We start from the raw sequence: 16,770 nt of genomic DNA, 5'->3' as shown, positions 1-16,770 counted from the left end.
GGCTGGGTATAGGCTAGTGATGCCTGGGTCATTCACATGCGTTACCTTATTGATATTTCATTCGTTTGCCGAGGTCTGAAAATGGGTGCGCATATCCTGCCGTGCGCTTTTTTGGCATTTTCTGGTGTGGATTATTTTCCGGCAGGCCAACTCCCATGTGTTGTCCCTTTCTTTAGAGGGTTGAGCTCTGTAGTGGGCTTCCCTTTAGTTTGGGCGTTTCGCTTTATGGCTTTGCGCCTCCTGCCATGCCAAGTTGCTATTCCTGCTGCTCATTTTTAATCCTACCGAGCCCCTTTGGGCCTACCGTGTGCTTTCCCTCCCAGTATGCTTACTGGGTTCCTCTTCTTATTTCTTGTGGGCTCCAACGTCCCTCTTTTCTTGTGGGCATCCCTGGCCCATTTTGGTTTTGTTTCACACATGGATTTTTTTTTTTACTAACTCACTTTAGGCTTCCTTGGCCCAATTTTCTCTATAAACTTTATCCTTTGGGCTCATAGGTTCTCCATTTGCCTGTTACTCTCTTTTTTTTTTCTTATTGCAGTAGGCCTGCTGTGGCCCTTTCTTTCTTTTTCCTCATCCTTTCCATGGATTTGTTTCTTTTCTCTTTCCGGGCCTCTTCAAGCCCATTTGCTTCTTCTGGACCCATCTCATGGACCCTTGAACCATCCATATGCCTTTTTTTTTTTTTTGGTGCTTCTTTCAGTTCGCCCGCAACTCTGGGCCTTGGGCCTGCTGGGCTTCATAAAAAAAATGAGCCTCAACACACCTCATCTATGATTTGCTCACAAGAATCTTGAAACTGATTCGTTCAAACCAAACATAATGTACTTGTTGGGCTGTAGAATTGTTTTCTTTAAATAAAATGTAAAATTAAATACCAATTAGATGAGGTGGTTCATGAATTTTTATTCTATTTTGGAAGATGTATTACATTCAAGCTTTTGTTTATTTTATTATTTCATAGTTGGCCTCCGTTGCACAATAAAGGCTAAAAAACACAATTGTGTAAAATGATATCTGTCATATTTTTGAACCAGAAAATGATATCTGTCATTTTCTTTTTCTTGTGTAAAATATTCGTAATGATTTCCCTATTTATATTCGTGTCCTAGGTATTACGAAGTTTGAGATGGTATATGGAGCGAATTGCTTTATTCCAGTTAAGTGGACCTAGGAAGGAAGACATTTTGATTTGAAATTGGAAAAATCATGTTCCTCACTTGTCACCTAATTATCAATTACTAGTTGATGCTTTGCGTGACACGTGGTGTATTTTGAAATATTTTGTTAAATTTATTTTATGTTGTGGACATATCATTTTTTTTACTTTTCTTTTTAAGGTTTAACTCTAATAATATTAATTCTTTTTAGAAAGAGAGGATAATCAAGGGTATGAATTAATTGCATTAAATTTTATTTTCTTAGAAAAATAACACTATTTATACTTCATTGGTCAATGCAATCAACTGTTTAATTTAATTAAGCAACTTATTTTTCAAAAAAAAAAAAAAAGGAGCAACCTAATATATTGCACTTAAAGAATCGTACTTAAGTTTTGCTTATTGTCTTTGACATTCTTGATTACGTGCAATTCACTTTGATTTTATCTTTTGACTCACTTTGTTTTTAATTGTTGCTAGATAAACTCAATCTGTGAAAGAATGTCAATTTCAAATGGTTTTTATTTTTTATTTTTTTAAATCTTATACCTATAATCATTAAAAGTAATTTTGCATAAATAATTAGTGCATCCCTTATAAAGTATTTATATGTGAATTTAGCGGCATTATATATACATATAAAAGTTGTCACTAATTATACATATAATAATTATATATATATATATATATAAGTTGTCACTAATTAAGAAATGTCACGGGCTTGGGTGAAACTAACGTTTGATGTGGGCCGGAGCCTAAAGGCATTGAGATTGGGCCTAAATGGAGAGAATTGGCTTGGGACTTTCAATGGAGGGGGCTTATGTAGCTTTTATGGCTTGTTTGAAAGTTTAGAGAGGGAGGAGAGTAGAGGGGAGTAGAGGGAAGGGGAGTAGTGGGGAGGAGAGTAGAGGAGAATGATTCACCTCCACCTTATTTGGATGTTTTTAAAATTAGTAAGGGGGAAGGGAGTAATTAGTCATTTCCCTTATGTAATTTTGTTAATATAATAAGGATAAATTAGGTAATTTACTTGGTCAATAGTTTATGTACTCTACTCCCCCTCCAAATCTCTCCAATTTGGGAGAATTAAAATTTGAGGGCTAGAGGGAGTCCAAACCCCTCCAAACTCCTCCAAACCCCTCCCCCTCATTCTTTAAAAAACTTCCAAACAAGGTAATTGCATTACTCTCCCTCCCTCTACTCTACTCTCCCTCCTTTTTTAAACATCCAAACATGCCATTAGTCTTAGATAGTATCTGATCAAAATGGGTATAAACCGGTCCAAACACAAATCCCACTCAACCAATTAGGGCCTGAAGACAGTATCTATGGACCAAAGATAGAAAGCCCAGCCACCTCACCATCTTATCTTACCCTTATTTCTTTTAAGGCTCAAAATCCCCAGTAAATGTTATGCCTTATATGTCAAAATCTCACGGTGGTGAGGTGGCTAGACAGTATCGATACTTTAAAAAAATGCTTCAATAACTTCATAAACTAATAGAGTTGGACAACATAATTAGATTAACTCAAGAGCTAATAGACTGATTGAACTGAAGTGGATCAAAATACTATGCTGATATGGCTTAAAGTAGAGTAACAACATTAAATACTACACTTTAACTTTTAGATATCATAACAATATAGATGAACAATCCTCAATTAAGTGTACCACAACACATCAGCCTCCAATATCCCCTCTGGCTCCAGCTTTCACTTCTCCCTTACTCCCATTTTTCTCTCAATTTAGAAAAGTCTAAGAAAAAGAGAGAAACCTTCACACAACATTGACGACTTACAACTCAAAGCTTCAATGCAAACTTGCAAATTCATCTGTAGAATGAATGTGACAGCTAACAGTAGTGCTGTGGATCAAAAAGAGCAGCACCTCACAACTCCTCTGATTTAGTGGTCCCTTCTGTTTTAGAGTCTTGAAACCTGCCACTTTCCAAGTATTCTTCTTCTATAGTTTCCTTGAGGATGAACAACCTCTGTATAACCACAGGCTGAGTCAAGTGTTTGACTTCTCGAATGTCAGTGTCTTCCTTACTGAGATTGTAAGCATCAAGCATTATCTTAATCCATTTGTGCAGCTCTTTGGGAGTACTGCTCAATAACAAAACATGATAAATCCAAGGATGTCATACTCTGAACAGAAGCTGATTCTCAGATACTAACATAAGGGTACTATGGTAACCTAAAGAAACAAGAAAGCTCTCTTACGTGTAAAGTGCATTAGGGTCCTTGGCTTCATGTTCATCACCCGGAGAGAAAGCAGTTGCCAATGCTGAGAATCGCTCTTCAGGATCAGTGATGTTCAGCAAATGCTTAAGTAGCTTTATTTCTTTTGGTGCAATGCTTCTAAGACTGTTCTTTGTTGCTTTATATAAACGATACATTATATCTTTGACCTGCAGTTACATGTCTAAGATTAAACAATACAAAACAAGGAAAAACTTGGCAAATAAAGGCATTTAAAAACATTGAAATGAAAGAAATTATACAAATCAAAGCTTGATTTCAAGTGTCAGGTTTTGTGGGGTCCAGATATTTTCATGTGAGAATTAACAACTCTAGAAATCAATCTCAAGTATTGAACCATGCGATTGATGCTGTTATAGTCTTTATTCATGGTAACAAAGCCTGTGAATTGTGCATCTGTCACATGATAGCTGCAGATTTATTTGTTTTCAAGGACATATGTTGCACCATGAAATGAAACTATTCCAGTGTCAGCAAATAATGGCAACGCAAAACAAAGTATTTGGTTAGTCTATGAAACATAAACCAACCTTTGAAGGGCTCTACTCTATTCAGGAAAATTCTACATGATCAGTCTAAATAATTTAAGTGTTTTTGCCATACAATGACATTGAGACGGAGGGTTAGACTACTTTACTACCTAAAGAGAATAACATAAATTTCAGCAAGTTGTTGCTCATATGCATAGAGGGCAATCCCATACAATCTAATGCATTTTTTCAGGAGATCTACAGCATATAATCCTTTTTCTTGGTGTATAATCTATTTAACAAAACATACTCATAAAAATGAGACATACTTTAAATACCATCACAGCTGTAACCACCAATGTTGCATTATACTAAGATTATATGGAATATATATTTTAGAACAAGGTTTACTTTGTGACTATTAAGGTCTCGTCCAGCTTGCTTGTGCATTTTATGATGCATTAGCAAGTTAGGAAGTGACCCCTCTGGTCCATCAAGGGGAATATCCTCAATAAAAGGTTGCCATCCATACCTCATCTTTCATAGTTGTGGATTCTTTTGCAGAAGCCCAAGCACTGTTTATCAACAAGATCAATGAGGAATCTAGTTCCTTTGCTTTGGCAAGGCTTTTAATCTTCTCACATGCCGCATCCACTGAGGGAGAGTCAAGGATATCATCAAATTTGGCCTGAGCAACCTCTAATGTATCCACATAATCCAGCGTATTATCATAAGCACTGACAGCAGACAAGCATCTGGCCCCCAGTCTTGCCACGGCTGTCAAAAAAAAAAAAATATATAGTAAATATGGAGCAATGTTATAAGTGACAAGCATCTGGCCCCCAGTCTTGCCACGGCTGTCAAAAAAAAAAAAATATATAGTAAATATGGAGCAATGTTATAAGAGAGACGAGACCAAGCTATACACAAATTGACCTTCTTTTTATTTTCAGGTTAAAATGTCATGAACAATCAATACAGACTTATTTTAGGCCAGATGAAGGTGACTTTGGATTAGCTTTTCACTTGCTTATGTATAGTTTTTTAAAAACTCACATTTTTTAGGTACAACTGTACTCTTGCTAACTTTAAATAAAAAAAGAAATAAAATTTCGGCAAAAAAAGCTAATCCAAACGCATAAAAATCAAAATCTCAGTTAGTTATTGCTCATTTTCACTCTTGTAACCTCAGGGTAATTCATACTGGACTTTGCATCAGCTTCTATAAACCTCCTACTGTTTGATTCAAGTGGAGGCTTACTCACAAGTCATATGATATGCAATTGAGCCAACTAGCCATTAATTGTAATAAATTCATCCAAATATTAAAAGTTACCATCACGGTCCTCCAAACTGTCATAAGTCTCCGACAGTAGAGTGAGGTAGCGAAAAAATTCCCCTGTGAAGTCTTTGCGCCGCCGTGCAACAATGGCATTAATGTCAGTTGGGCTGTCTTGGATCTCCTTCAGAAGTTCACTATGACCTTCCATTTCATCATCAATCTGCAATGCTTACCCCTGATGAAACAGAACAGGAAGATACCTCTAAAACTAAACAAATATATGCATATTCAATTGAACAACTGTTTGCTTGTTTGTTGAGAAAGGTAGCAAAATTAACAAAAGTAAAGGCTTAAACCTGAAATTTAATTGCTTGTGTCCCACTACCTGGTCAAATTGGATAAAATTCCTCAATTTTTTTTTTTTAATATAGAAACTAAATTAACCTATAAAATCTGGTTGAAAAATCTCTTCTTTCTTTGCTTTTCCTAAACTTCTTTGAGCAACAAAAACAAAGCATGATTGCAAATATATGAAAGATAGAGACATTGTTCTACCTTCTTCACTTTTCTTCCTAGTGAAATCAATTTTTGCCTCATAGTAGGGTCGCCTTCTGCATCTGCCTGCGAACAACACCGATTGTAGAAGGTTTCCCTATACTTTTGCCACTCCTCCCTGAACACCAAATACTTCCTCCATTCCTTTGATTGTGGCTTCTCCTTCAGAAAGACCTCAATAATCTTATCAATGAATTGAGTTAAAGTATAACCCTCAGCAACCTCAACCTCTACCTGCTTTTCCACTTGAGCAGTGGCTATATCACTGGCTTGAACACCTGAACATCATTTTTTTTTTTTTTTTGGCTTTTTCTATGAGAGACCCAAAAAAAAAAAAAAAAAAAAAAAACTACAAATAGAAATTAAGAACCACCCATAAAAACCCTTATACACAAAACACTAACATTGGTCTTTAACCTTTCTTCAGTTGCCCATAAAACATTGGAAAGTACTAAGTAGTCAATCATTGATTTTTTTATGCATTATTTTGTTTTTGTTTACAAGAAAGCCATAAATTTGACAAAGAAAAGTAAACCCAATTCTCAGAAATTAAAAAAGAAAGAAAGTGAGAGCAAAAAAGCGCTGCAAATAAATAAAGAAAGTAAAAAACTCACTGGTCGTGCTTTTGGGGTTGAAATGGGCAGTGTGGGATTTGAAGCTGTGAGTTGTAATACTTCTCCTTTTGTAGCTGGAGTTAGAGCTAGAGGTGTGTTTGGAGTGTGGGAAAAGAGAGGTTGGAGTTGGGGATAGGAATTCAGTGAAAGGGAAGGAATTTATGATATGGGTGTTGTTGAAGAAAGAGGGTTTGGGTGCGAGTGAAAGCTCCAATCCCAGAAAATTGCTTACGCTCACGCTCATGGTTGATGTGCAGCACAGCTGCTTTGCTTGGACTAGCTATGAAGCTTGTAGATAACAATTACCAAATGTTCTTCGTAGTTCACACTGAAACCTTCAACAACGTTGAAGAAATGTCTCAATTCGTCGTCGTTTAGAATACAAAAGTTTTTTTTTTTTTTTTTTTTTGAGAATCAAAAATTACTTAAAGATATCAGTTTGTTTAGTAATATTTGTTAATATTTTAGTAATATTTTATGTCAGATTTAAATTTGATACTGGTAGTTTATTATTTGTTTACTTAAACAGTAGTTTTGATAAATCAATTATGTTTCATTGGCGGAATAATTATTGGTTAATATTGTAATAGTAATGTGATCCAAGTTTGTATAAAGTGTACAATATTATATATATTTGCATAAAAATGTATAATATTGTACACATTTATTTAGTTTATGATATAAATATGAATAGTGCAATGTAAATTAATAATTTTCTTTTGATAATTAGTAAATCAACTATGATATTGTTATATGTTTTATTTATTATGTTTGCTTAGGTTTCATATTTTTATTTATATTATAAAAGTTATGATATAAAAAATACATTTGAAAGAAAGAACTCTATATTTATTTGAATTATTTTAGTCAATTTTTAATTTTTACTAATTAATATAATTATTTATATTTTAAATAATTATAAAATTAATTATGACATTATCATGTTTCTATTTTGGGATTTTGGTTTGACCTTAAAAACTTTGAATCTCTCTTTTTAATGTTCGCTAAACAGCACACGTTTCAAAACCATATTTCTACACGAGTTCAAATCTTCTGTCTCACTTTTCCTGCTCCACTCTATACTCCACCAATAAATATTTGCCACGTATTTACCTAATTAATTAAATACTATCATTATTGACTTATTAATACTACAGCTATTAATTAATAGTGGTATTTAATTAATTAGGTGAACACGTGACAAATATTTATTAGTAGAGTATAAAGTGGAGCAAGAAAAGTGGGATAGAAGATTTGGACTCATTTCTACACAGGATTGAGCCGAACAAATAGCTAAATTGGAAAAATAAAAAATCAAAATATCATTATTAGAATACAATAATAAGAGAGAGTCCAAGGCTTAAAAAAAAAAAAAAAGAGCAACTCCCATTTCCTTTTGCCTATTTTGTAGTGCTTGTCACCTAGACTAGATGTCCAGTTCATGTGCCTATGATTGACATTTGCAAATTTCAGGTACCCACATGACGAAAGTGACAGAATTTGGCAACCAAGTACAAATTCAACACTCAACAGCCACCATAAAATCATCCTTCTCTGTCAATGTTACCAACTACACTGCTACTAATGTCAATGCACCTCTACAAGTCCTACAAACAGCTCTAAACGATTTTCAGCGATTGGAGTTCCACGAAGACCTCGACAAAGTGGACAGTGGGTACCGTGTGTTCCTCTACTTCCTTGAGCTCAATGAGACTGTTTTTTTTTTTTTTTTTGATAATCTGCAATGTTTTATTGAAAAAACGAAGCGCAAAGAGGATAATCTGCCTTACAAACAGCCAACAAGGCAGGGGGCAGATTATCATGCAAAAACACAAAAGCCAACTTGGAAAGCAAAGAAAATTTAGCTACTTGGTGTGCAACACCATTACAGTTCCTACTAATCCAATCAAAAGAACAAGAAAAAAAACAATCAGTCAAAGCAATAGTATTCAGGAGCTGGGTCCGAATACACCATGGATAAGACTGACTCAGAGAGTTTATGGCATCAAAACAAATCTTAGCATCCCCTTCAAATATAACCTTGCACCCTTGTTTTTTCTAGATTGCATATTCATATTGAGCTTAAAATAAAAGTAGAAAATCAAAAATCAAAACTAAAACTACAATATATATATATATATATATACATATATGTGTGTGTGTGTAAGAGAGATCCTTGGCACATTGAATAATCTCTTCACTGTTAAAACACACGCACAAGTGGAAAAGTACACATGTACAGCACAGGTTAAAAAGTAATGTAGAAAAAAATACTCATAAGTTAATCACTTACTGAAACTATACCTATTTTGAAGTACCAACACATATATATAATCCATGGAACACTTATTTTAAAGTTCAAAAGCATTGAGCTCCTAATTTTAAGAGTAACCAGTAAGTTGACCGAGCAATGCATAGATAATTTTGTGACATTTTATGTAAGAAAATTTTGGAAAATGTTGTACATATATTATAAATATAAAGTAAACTAAATTAGGTTAAAGAAATATATACATTTTGAGATATTAAAAATTAGTTTAATAACTTCACTACAAATTTGTAGTCTTCTTAAGGTAAGATTATTAATATTATTATTATTATTTTATAAAAATCGTGAAGCCAAAAATAAATGCAAAAGAGTAACAAGACCATTAAAATCAATTAATTTGTGTTGTGTTCACAGATTGCATACCATGAAATGAAAATATGCCCAACTCTCACTATTTTCCACTCATCAATAGTGCAACATTAAGATATAGTATAGGCAAGTGTGCATGCATGTATCTTATAGATAATTTAAAAGTATGGTAGAATATGACTTTACATTGAGCACCAAATATTCTCTCTACTTGTAAACCCAAAACAAAAACTATTCAACCAAATTACCTAAGTCTAAATCATATTTAAGCCCCTAATTTAAAAAGAAAGAAAGAAAGAAAGAAAAAAGGACCTATAGGAGTTTCAGCAGCTTAATGGTAGAGAGAAGCTAGTATAACGGAGGTAAGGCCCCTTAAATTCTTCTCTCTCTCTTACAAATGCTTTGTCAATCTTAGGTCTTTTATTTTGATAATACTGAAATAGTGCATTTCATTTAAACAATCCATAATCTTTTTGTGTCTCTCTATCTCTTCCCAAAATCTTATCTGGTTAGTTATTATTATTAGTCCTTAATTATTATTATTTTTGCTTTTGTTTTTAATAATAAAACGGCGGATATGCTAAAAGACATGAAGAATAGAGAAATGTGTGGTGCAAGCTCAAGAAATTAATGAGATAACAATAAAAAAAATAAATAAATAATGTTAACTTTTGAGTAATATTAAAAATAAAAAATAAAAACTTAATGAAAAGAGGTAAAATAAAAAATGTTAAATGCAAAACTATAACGCCACAGGATAGGACCTTATGCACTCCCGCATGAGGTCTCTGCTATTATATGTACTAGCTTGTAACTCGTGCAAATGCACGGAAATTTTATTTAAAATTTTTTATAATTTTGTTGTTGATTTTTATAGCATCTCAAAAGTATTTTTCTTTTTTATATAACTTCTTCAAAAGTAAATCAAATCATACTTCATCATAGTAACATATATTAACAAACTTTGAATAACGGAAAAAAATCAAACTTACAATAGTGGAAAAACAAATACATTTCTTCATAACAACATAAAAATTTAGATTCATAGCTCAAAATAACATTTATAATCCTAAAATAAACCAAAAGTCAAACAGTTTAATACCAAACCAGTGTTATATTTGGTTTTGAGTATTTAGACATGCGAAAGACTATAACTTTTCTGAATTTTCTTTTTTCATATGTAGACGTGACTGAAAGTTAGATGGGCATTCTTGATTAATTATATATATTTATACTTTAGTCTTAAGGACATTTGTTTTCAATTAACAAAAATAATCAAATTATATAGATTACATGAGTCCAGAATCATTATACGATATATGTAACAATATATTTCTTACAAATAAAATATTTTAAACACATTGTAAGCAACTATAGTGAACTTTAACATCATATGTGATGGAGACAATATTTCTCTATCAATTAAAAAAAGCCTAGTTAAAGGAAATGGTAAGAATATCCTTTGATAGAGAAGCATGGCTGTTGTCATTTGCACGTCGTTGATGTTAATACTTCTTCATCTAAAGACATTGATCAAATGAAGCTAAGATAAAATTGCAAATAGTCCAGAAAATTGGACATCAAATTTTAATACTAATTTTGATTAGATAATTATTGTTATAAAAAATACGGACCAATGGTAAGAAATCTGCTCAAGAACTCAATTGTTGTTTGATTCCAAATGAAATGTTGTGCACTTAGATTCTACAAAATCCAGCTTGAAAAAAATAGTCTAAAAGCTTAATTCATGACAGGAAAAGCTTATCAAATCATGCTTTTTATATAAAACAATCGCAACATAAGCATTAAAAAACTATAAATTGAGAAACTCCAGGTGAGATATGGTAAGCATCCTCTATCATTGTTACATGAAAGCAATGGGTCTTTAACCTAGCATACAGAGTTTCTTGATGTGTCCTAATTACATAACATTGCAAATATGTACACCTATCTATGTCCACATGTGTGTAGATTATGTCGCATTCTTTGCCAAGAAAGTAGATTGTGACCTATGGATGCTGCATATTAGAAGTCCCCCCCCCCTCCTCCTCTAAATGTGTATGATTTGTTCATATCATTTAAAAAAAAAAATTGTAATTCTAAGTGAGGCTAACAAAGCAAGCTTCAAAAAATATTGTAATATAAAAAATCTATTTAAATAAACTTTGTGCTTCTGTTGCTGCTGCTTAACAAAGCTAAAGCTTGTTCATGGGGTTTTAAACCACCAAAACACACATTGTTTTTATAACAGGCAAACAACCAGAACATATTATAATTTATCAATGCAACTGCTCAGCTTGTGAAGTATTGAAAGAACTAACTTGGTTCTACCTATATGCCATGCCTTGAAATTGACAATATAGAACATACCTAAAGAGAATTTCTTGACTCCTAGCTCCAAAAATAAAGTAGAAAAGTTTAGCATATTTTTCATTCTGTACACAGTAGCCTACTAAATTACGTACAATAAGCTAAGAATTGTTTAAATAGCAAGAGGAGAAACTCTGTTGCTTAAAATACTACTCACTGATACGAATTTATATGCCTACCATTGCTTAGATAAAGAGAAACTGAGGAGAAGGTGAGATGCTTGGACTTGGGATTTAAAACACACAAAGTCATAATTACCAAATAGCTGATACTAAGATGAATACATGTCACTCCGGTCACCTAAACTCATGAGGGGTCCCATGCTTGCCACTGCCAGTACCTTCAATATAGCAGAGTTGCATATACACCTCCATGTAGCTCCTTGAGTTGTTTTTTTTTTTAATTTCATCAAGATGTAACTTACAATTGCAAAAAAGTAAATTAAGAATAATTATTTGTCTTTCATCATACATAAGAAAATAATTAATGAATGAACAAAAGATGGTTTGAGTTGACCTAAAAATAAATGTGGACAACATAAACTCACTTATGTGAAGAACTAAAGTTTTATGATTACAAATGGGGTTGACAATTTTTATCTTAATTGGATTGAAGTTCAAGCTTGACAAAAGTTGATGATAGCAGGAGGAAAATTTACTATACAATTTCACAACATAAAAACCATTATATGAGCCTTCTGAGTTTGATTTATAAGAAAAGACTAAATAGTTCCTAGGTTAAGTCCTAAACTGTTTAATGTTTTGTTCAGTTTAAATGATTTTAAATACTTAAGTGAATATAATTCCAATAATATTATAGAGATATAAGAATTCCAATAACATTCTTAAAAAGATAACTAATTTGAAATTTTGAACCGAGATAGTATCAGTGTTCAATCATAACCAATTAAAACTCTAAGCTTTAGCAATTTTGAATTGGAATATATAGATTAAATAGTGTCACTATGAAAAAGAATTAAACTAAAATTGAATATGCAATAACTACTAATTAAGATTAAAACAAAAGCACCAAAGAAAATTGAAGGTATAAAGAGTTCTATAGCCTAAAAAATTACAGCAGGAAAAATGATAGTAAACTCTATATTCTAATGCAACTAAGATAGAAATATTAAAGATGAATCAAATCAACCTCTCATGATGAAAAAAATAACAACACAGGGAAACATCAAGTAAACTTGTACCTAGCATACTTAACGTCAAATTTTTTATATATTAAAAAAACCTTTACTGATAGTAGTGCCAGGGTTATTTTGATGGATGTCGGCCTGAATGTGCTGGTATGACAATAGTGGTGATCCCTCTCTCTCTGTGCCTTAAAAATGTTCTTTAGTTTTTATTCTCAATTTGTTAGCTTGTATAAGTTATGAATTATGGTAAGAAGTGTTTTTGTAATAGTACTATTTGGTGTTTGGGCTGAAAGACACAACAGTTGTTTAGGCAGTGTTTGTTGGTGGTTGTTTCCGACAATTTCTTTCATACTTGAAGTACGTTGATTCGAGTTTCTGTTAATAACTTGATACGTTAGATATGCCATAGAAACAATGTCTTAACATCCCTGAAACACAATGACTTTTCTCATCATCTGTTAGATATAATGCTTTTCTAACATAAATCATGCATGCCAATAATACCAACCTGTTGATACTATTTTAGCTAAAAGAACTTGAGATTCATTATAACACGTTATGACGGAAATTTTCTACCAAGAATTTAGGAACATACCTATTCTGCAATGAATTGTCTAGGTCTTCATTTCCTTTGCCTTTGAATTCAAAAAAATACCTGATAGACATCAATGTAAATGAGGCTCTAGAAACTGAGTTCCTATACACCATGACACCACAGGGAAAAAAAATATAGAAGTTTTGGGTTTCATTTACCGTATGCTGGCTAATCAAATATAATTATCTAAAATCCATAAAACATGGCAGGTTTAAATAAATGAACTGTAAAAAATAAAAAACATTTGAAAGCTGAGTAAACCGAACTCAAGTTTAACAATTTAATATTTCTACTTCATCTAGAATATAAGTGGTCAATAAAATGGAACATGGTGGTTATAATGAACGCCATTCATATCATAGTAACATACTGAATTCACAAAATTGAGCATATATATACTTGGACAATACAAATGAAATTAAGCATTATATTAATTAACTAATTTATGGGGAAAAAAACATAAAACTTCATATCCAATCATTTTGACAGGAAACCAACTTATTTAGAATTAGTATCTTGAAAATCAAAACACCAAAACTCACAAACATCGGTAGGGGAAAATTATGGAGACCATAAACCATATATAAAAACTCAAAAATCAATAGTTCCGGTGCATGAAATGTTTTATGAATCATAAGCTTAACCACAAACACTGAAAAACTAAAATGCTAGAGACCACAAATCAAATACAAAATAATGGCTTGAAATTGAAATTAGCAATTACAGAACCCTCACCATTACAAACTAAAATCTCTCAAAACCCAACACAAAGTTGTTGCTAAGCTAGACTGAATTGTAAGATCGCACAAACACAAATAAGCCAAATTTATTACAAAGCATAGCCTAAAATTTTTAAAAGTAAAACAAAATAAAAAGAACTCTAACAATCTATTTGGCTACCGGGAAAAGGTGGGTAAAAGTTAATGAAATTGTAACAATTTTACAGGTCAATTGAACTTAGAATAAAAACTAATTGAATCCAACCACTTTTGTTAGGAAAAAAAAATTTGACTAAAGTATACAAAACATTCATACAACCAAAATTGGCATATATATCTGCAAAATTAACCAAGCACGTTAATCAATATTAATCCAACTACAAATCAACCAAATTTAATTCATATTATGCAAGTTATGCATTTGTTAGTGATTTCATTCAACTTTCTTATTTAATTCCCAAACCAAACAAAATTAGAGTGTGAGAGTTGTTCTCCCATTAAAGCAAACGATATATATTGGAGTGAAACAATCTATTTATTAAATTTAAGAGAAATTTCATTTAGACTCTGTTTCTTAACAATGTAAAACCAAGACTAAAATCAATCTGTTTTTTTAATTTCTATAATCTATAAAAATATATCAAAAGCAGATGTATAACATTGAGAAGGTTTATTGTAGAAAGCCAAACATTTTGAGAGAGAAACAAAAACCCACAACAAAAACAAATCTAACTCAAACATGTAAATCAAAACTAATACAACTAAAATAACCAAAGAAAAGTCATATCTCATCCCCAAATTCAGGAAAAAAAAAATGGCATATTCAAAAATGAGCTACTCTAATTTTAACTGTGAAGATGAAATTCTTCCAAGCAGAAATATATTTTCTCTATTTCTTGTCTTCTTTGATTCTTAAATTTATGATATATTTTCAAATCTTTTCCTTTCACTTGTGACTCATTTAACTTGAAATTTCATGGAATCAGATAACTAAATATACAGATAAACTGCTGATTTACATCCTCTTTCTAAGAATAACTCCATTGCCTAACCTTTTCATTAATCTTCTTAGTCAAAGTTAATATAAAGAACATTAAAAATAATAAAAAATATTGTTTCTATATAGTATTTTTATAGAATTCAAAACAGGGTTTATATCATATAGTTATTGATGCTCAAGAAGCTTACATGATAGTAACGATTACATTGTCCTCATTAGCTTGAATATAAATATCAAGATAAAAAAAACTCTGGTAAATAATTCCTTAATATGCAGTAACACAGGGTTTAACAAAATCTTCACTCTAAACTTCAGATTTGGCTAATAAAATCAATCTGTAAGGAAAAAAGCTTGCTAAAACATGCAAATCAGGGCCAATTCAAACACAAATACACTAAATGGACAAAATCTAATACGAAGTATGAGATTAGTAGAAGGGAAATCAGACCATCCTAACCTATCAGTTTGTTCCAGCAACTCTTCTTGGAAATTACCCAAGTGTTGTAATTGACAAAGATCTCAACATATCTGTAATTTCAATAGAATTACAGGGTCAGAATTAAGCTTTCAGATTGGACTATTAAAATCAAGGGTGACACTCGCAATATCTTCAAAACAAAAGGCAAATATGATAAATTAGGTTTACAAATTAGGTATCAAATATTAAATTATATGAAATAAAATTCTTGGTAAATTAACTTAATAGCTAAATATAACAGACTGAAAAAAACATAAGAAAGGCAGAATTTTTTAATAATAAACAGATTTTGCAAATTAACAAAACAAAACTCACAAACATAATAATAAATGATGCTAAAATACATTCATAACTGATTGTGCATGATGTGTGGAGAGCAAAACTTCATCTTTCTCTGAATTAGAAGGTGAAATCCAAATATGCAAATTCGATTCCCATCCAAAATACCCAAAACAAAACTATTCCTAACCAAAAAACCTAAATCATAACCGACTGAACCATAATACCCACATGTAAATCATAATTAATGCCTAAATTTCAAAAACAAAAAAAAAAACAGAACATAACTCTGTCTCTAACTTTCAACAGCAACCATCATATAAGGATTGAAAATTAAAGAAAGAAGGAAGAAAAAAAAAATTCAGAGAATGAAATTGAAACGCTTAATGTTTTAAAGTCACAACCTTTCCAGTTTTTTATTTTGTTAAGATTAGAAACGGAAGTACAAAATTAAGATCAATATTTTTAGTGATTTCTGTAATCCAAAATAGGGAAAAAAAAAAAAAAAAACAAAAAAAGAAGGAAATTGAGAAAAATTGAGAAAACAAACATTTTCATGGAGAACCCAAAAACCCGAAACAAAAAGGAATCAAAATCAAAATCAAATCTAAACATATCCAACAAAAAAACTCAATATAAAGTAATATTTCATATCCAAATCTAAAAAAATGGAGAAAAATGTACCGGAGCCGGTTCGACGATCTGATGGTCGCAGATAGATAGCCTAACGGTGTTGATGCCCATAGATTTTTCTTTCTCTATGCATGTGCTTGCAGTTGTGGTGCTCTAGTCTGGCGATTGACGGCTTATGAACATAGTTTTCCTCTCTGTATCCTGCGTTTATTTTTTTTTTTTTTGGAGTATTGCAAGCCTTTAAACTGTATTTTAACCGGTTATTTTTCCTTTTATACTGAGATGCTATAAAAGGTTGTGTTAAGAGCATTTTCGTAACCTAACGAAACAATATAATTTATCCATTTTTAATTGCAAGCATGGCAGAGGTTTTTTTTTTTTTTTTTTTAAATGGCCAAATGGTGCAACGTGCGGCTGGTTTAACTTAAAAGCTGTATTCGTGGTAGCATTTTAAGACGCTTTTTTTTCTATTACCTCCTTAATTGCAAGATATATATATCTATATCTATATCTATCTATATAATAATTAATAGTCGAAACGTCTGACTTTTTGTTGACTGCTCCTCAT

At 31.8% G+C, this 16,770-nt stretch overlaps 1 protein-coding gene and 1 long non-coding RNA gene across 2 annotated transcripts; both read right to left on the bottom strand.

Annotated features, from left to right (window-relative positions):
- Nucleotides 1–2,708: 2,708 nt before the first annotated feature.
- LOC111992065 (uncharacterized protein At4g37920) lies at nucleotides 2,709–6,689 on the bottom strand. The gene is made up of 6 exons (XM_024023863.2): nucleotides 6,344–6,689; nucleotides 5,730–6,007; nucleotides 5,229–5,394; nucleotides 4,425–4,669; nucleotides 3,384–3,571; nucleotides 2,709–3,266 (listed from the first exon to the last, which is right to left on the bottom strand). The coding sequence occupies exons 1-6, from the start codon at nucleotides 6,585–6,587 to the stop codon at nucleotides 3,050–3,052; spliced, it is 1,338 nt and encodes a 445-aa protein (XP_023879631.2). The 5' UTR covers nucleotides 6,588–6,689; the 3' UTR covers nucleotides 2,709–3,049.
- Nucleotides 6,690–9,981: 3,292 nt separating this feature from the next.
- Nucleotides 9,982–16,576, bottom strand: LOC112023823 (uncharacterized). Its single transcript, XR_002884073.2, has 5 exons — nucleotides 16,254–16,576; nucleotides 15,270–15,340; nucleotides 13,094–13,153; nucleotides 10,616–11,770; nucleotides 9,982–10,501 (listed from the first exon to the last, which is right to left on the bottom strand). It is a non-coding gene; the product is annotated as an uncharacterized LOC112023823 (long non-coding RNA).
- Nucleotides 16,577–16,770: the final 194 nt, after the last annotated feature.

Source organism: Quercus suber, unplaced genomic scaffold (genome assembly GCF_002906115.3).
Source record: "Quercus suber isolate HL8 unplaced genomic scaffold, Cork oak 2.0 scaffold_101, whole genome shotgun sequence".
NCBI lineage: Eukaryota > Viridiplantae > Streptophyta > Magnoliopsida > Fagales > Fagaceae > Quercus > Quercus suber.
Note: the sequence above shows the minus strand (reverse complement) of the source record. Positions and strands in the feature narration are given on the sequence as shown.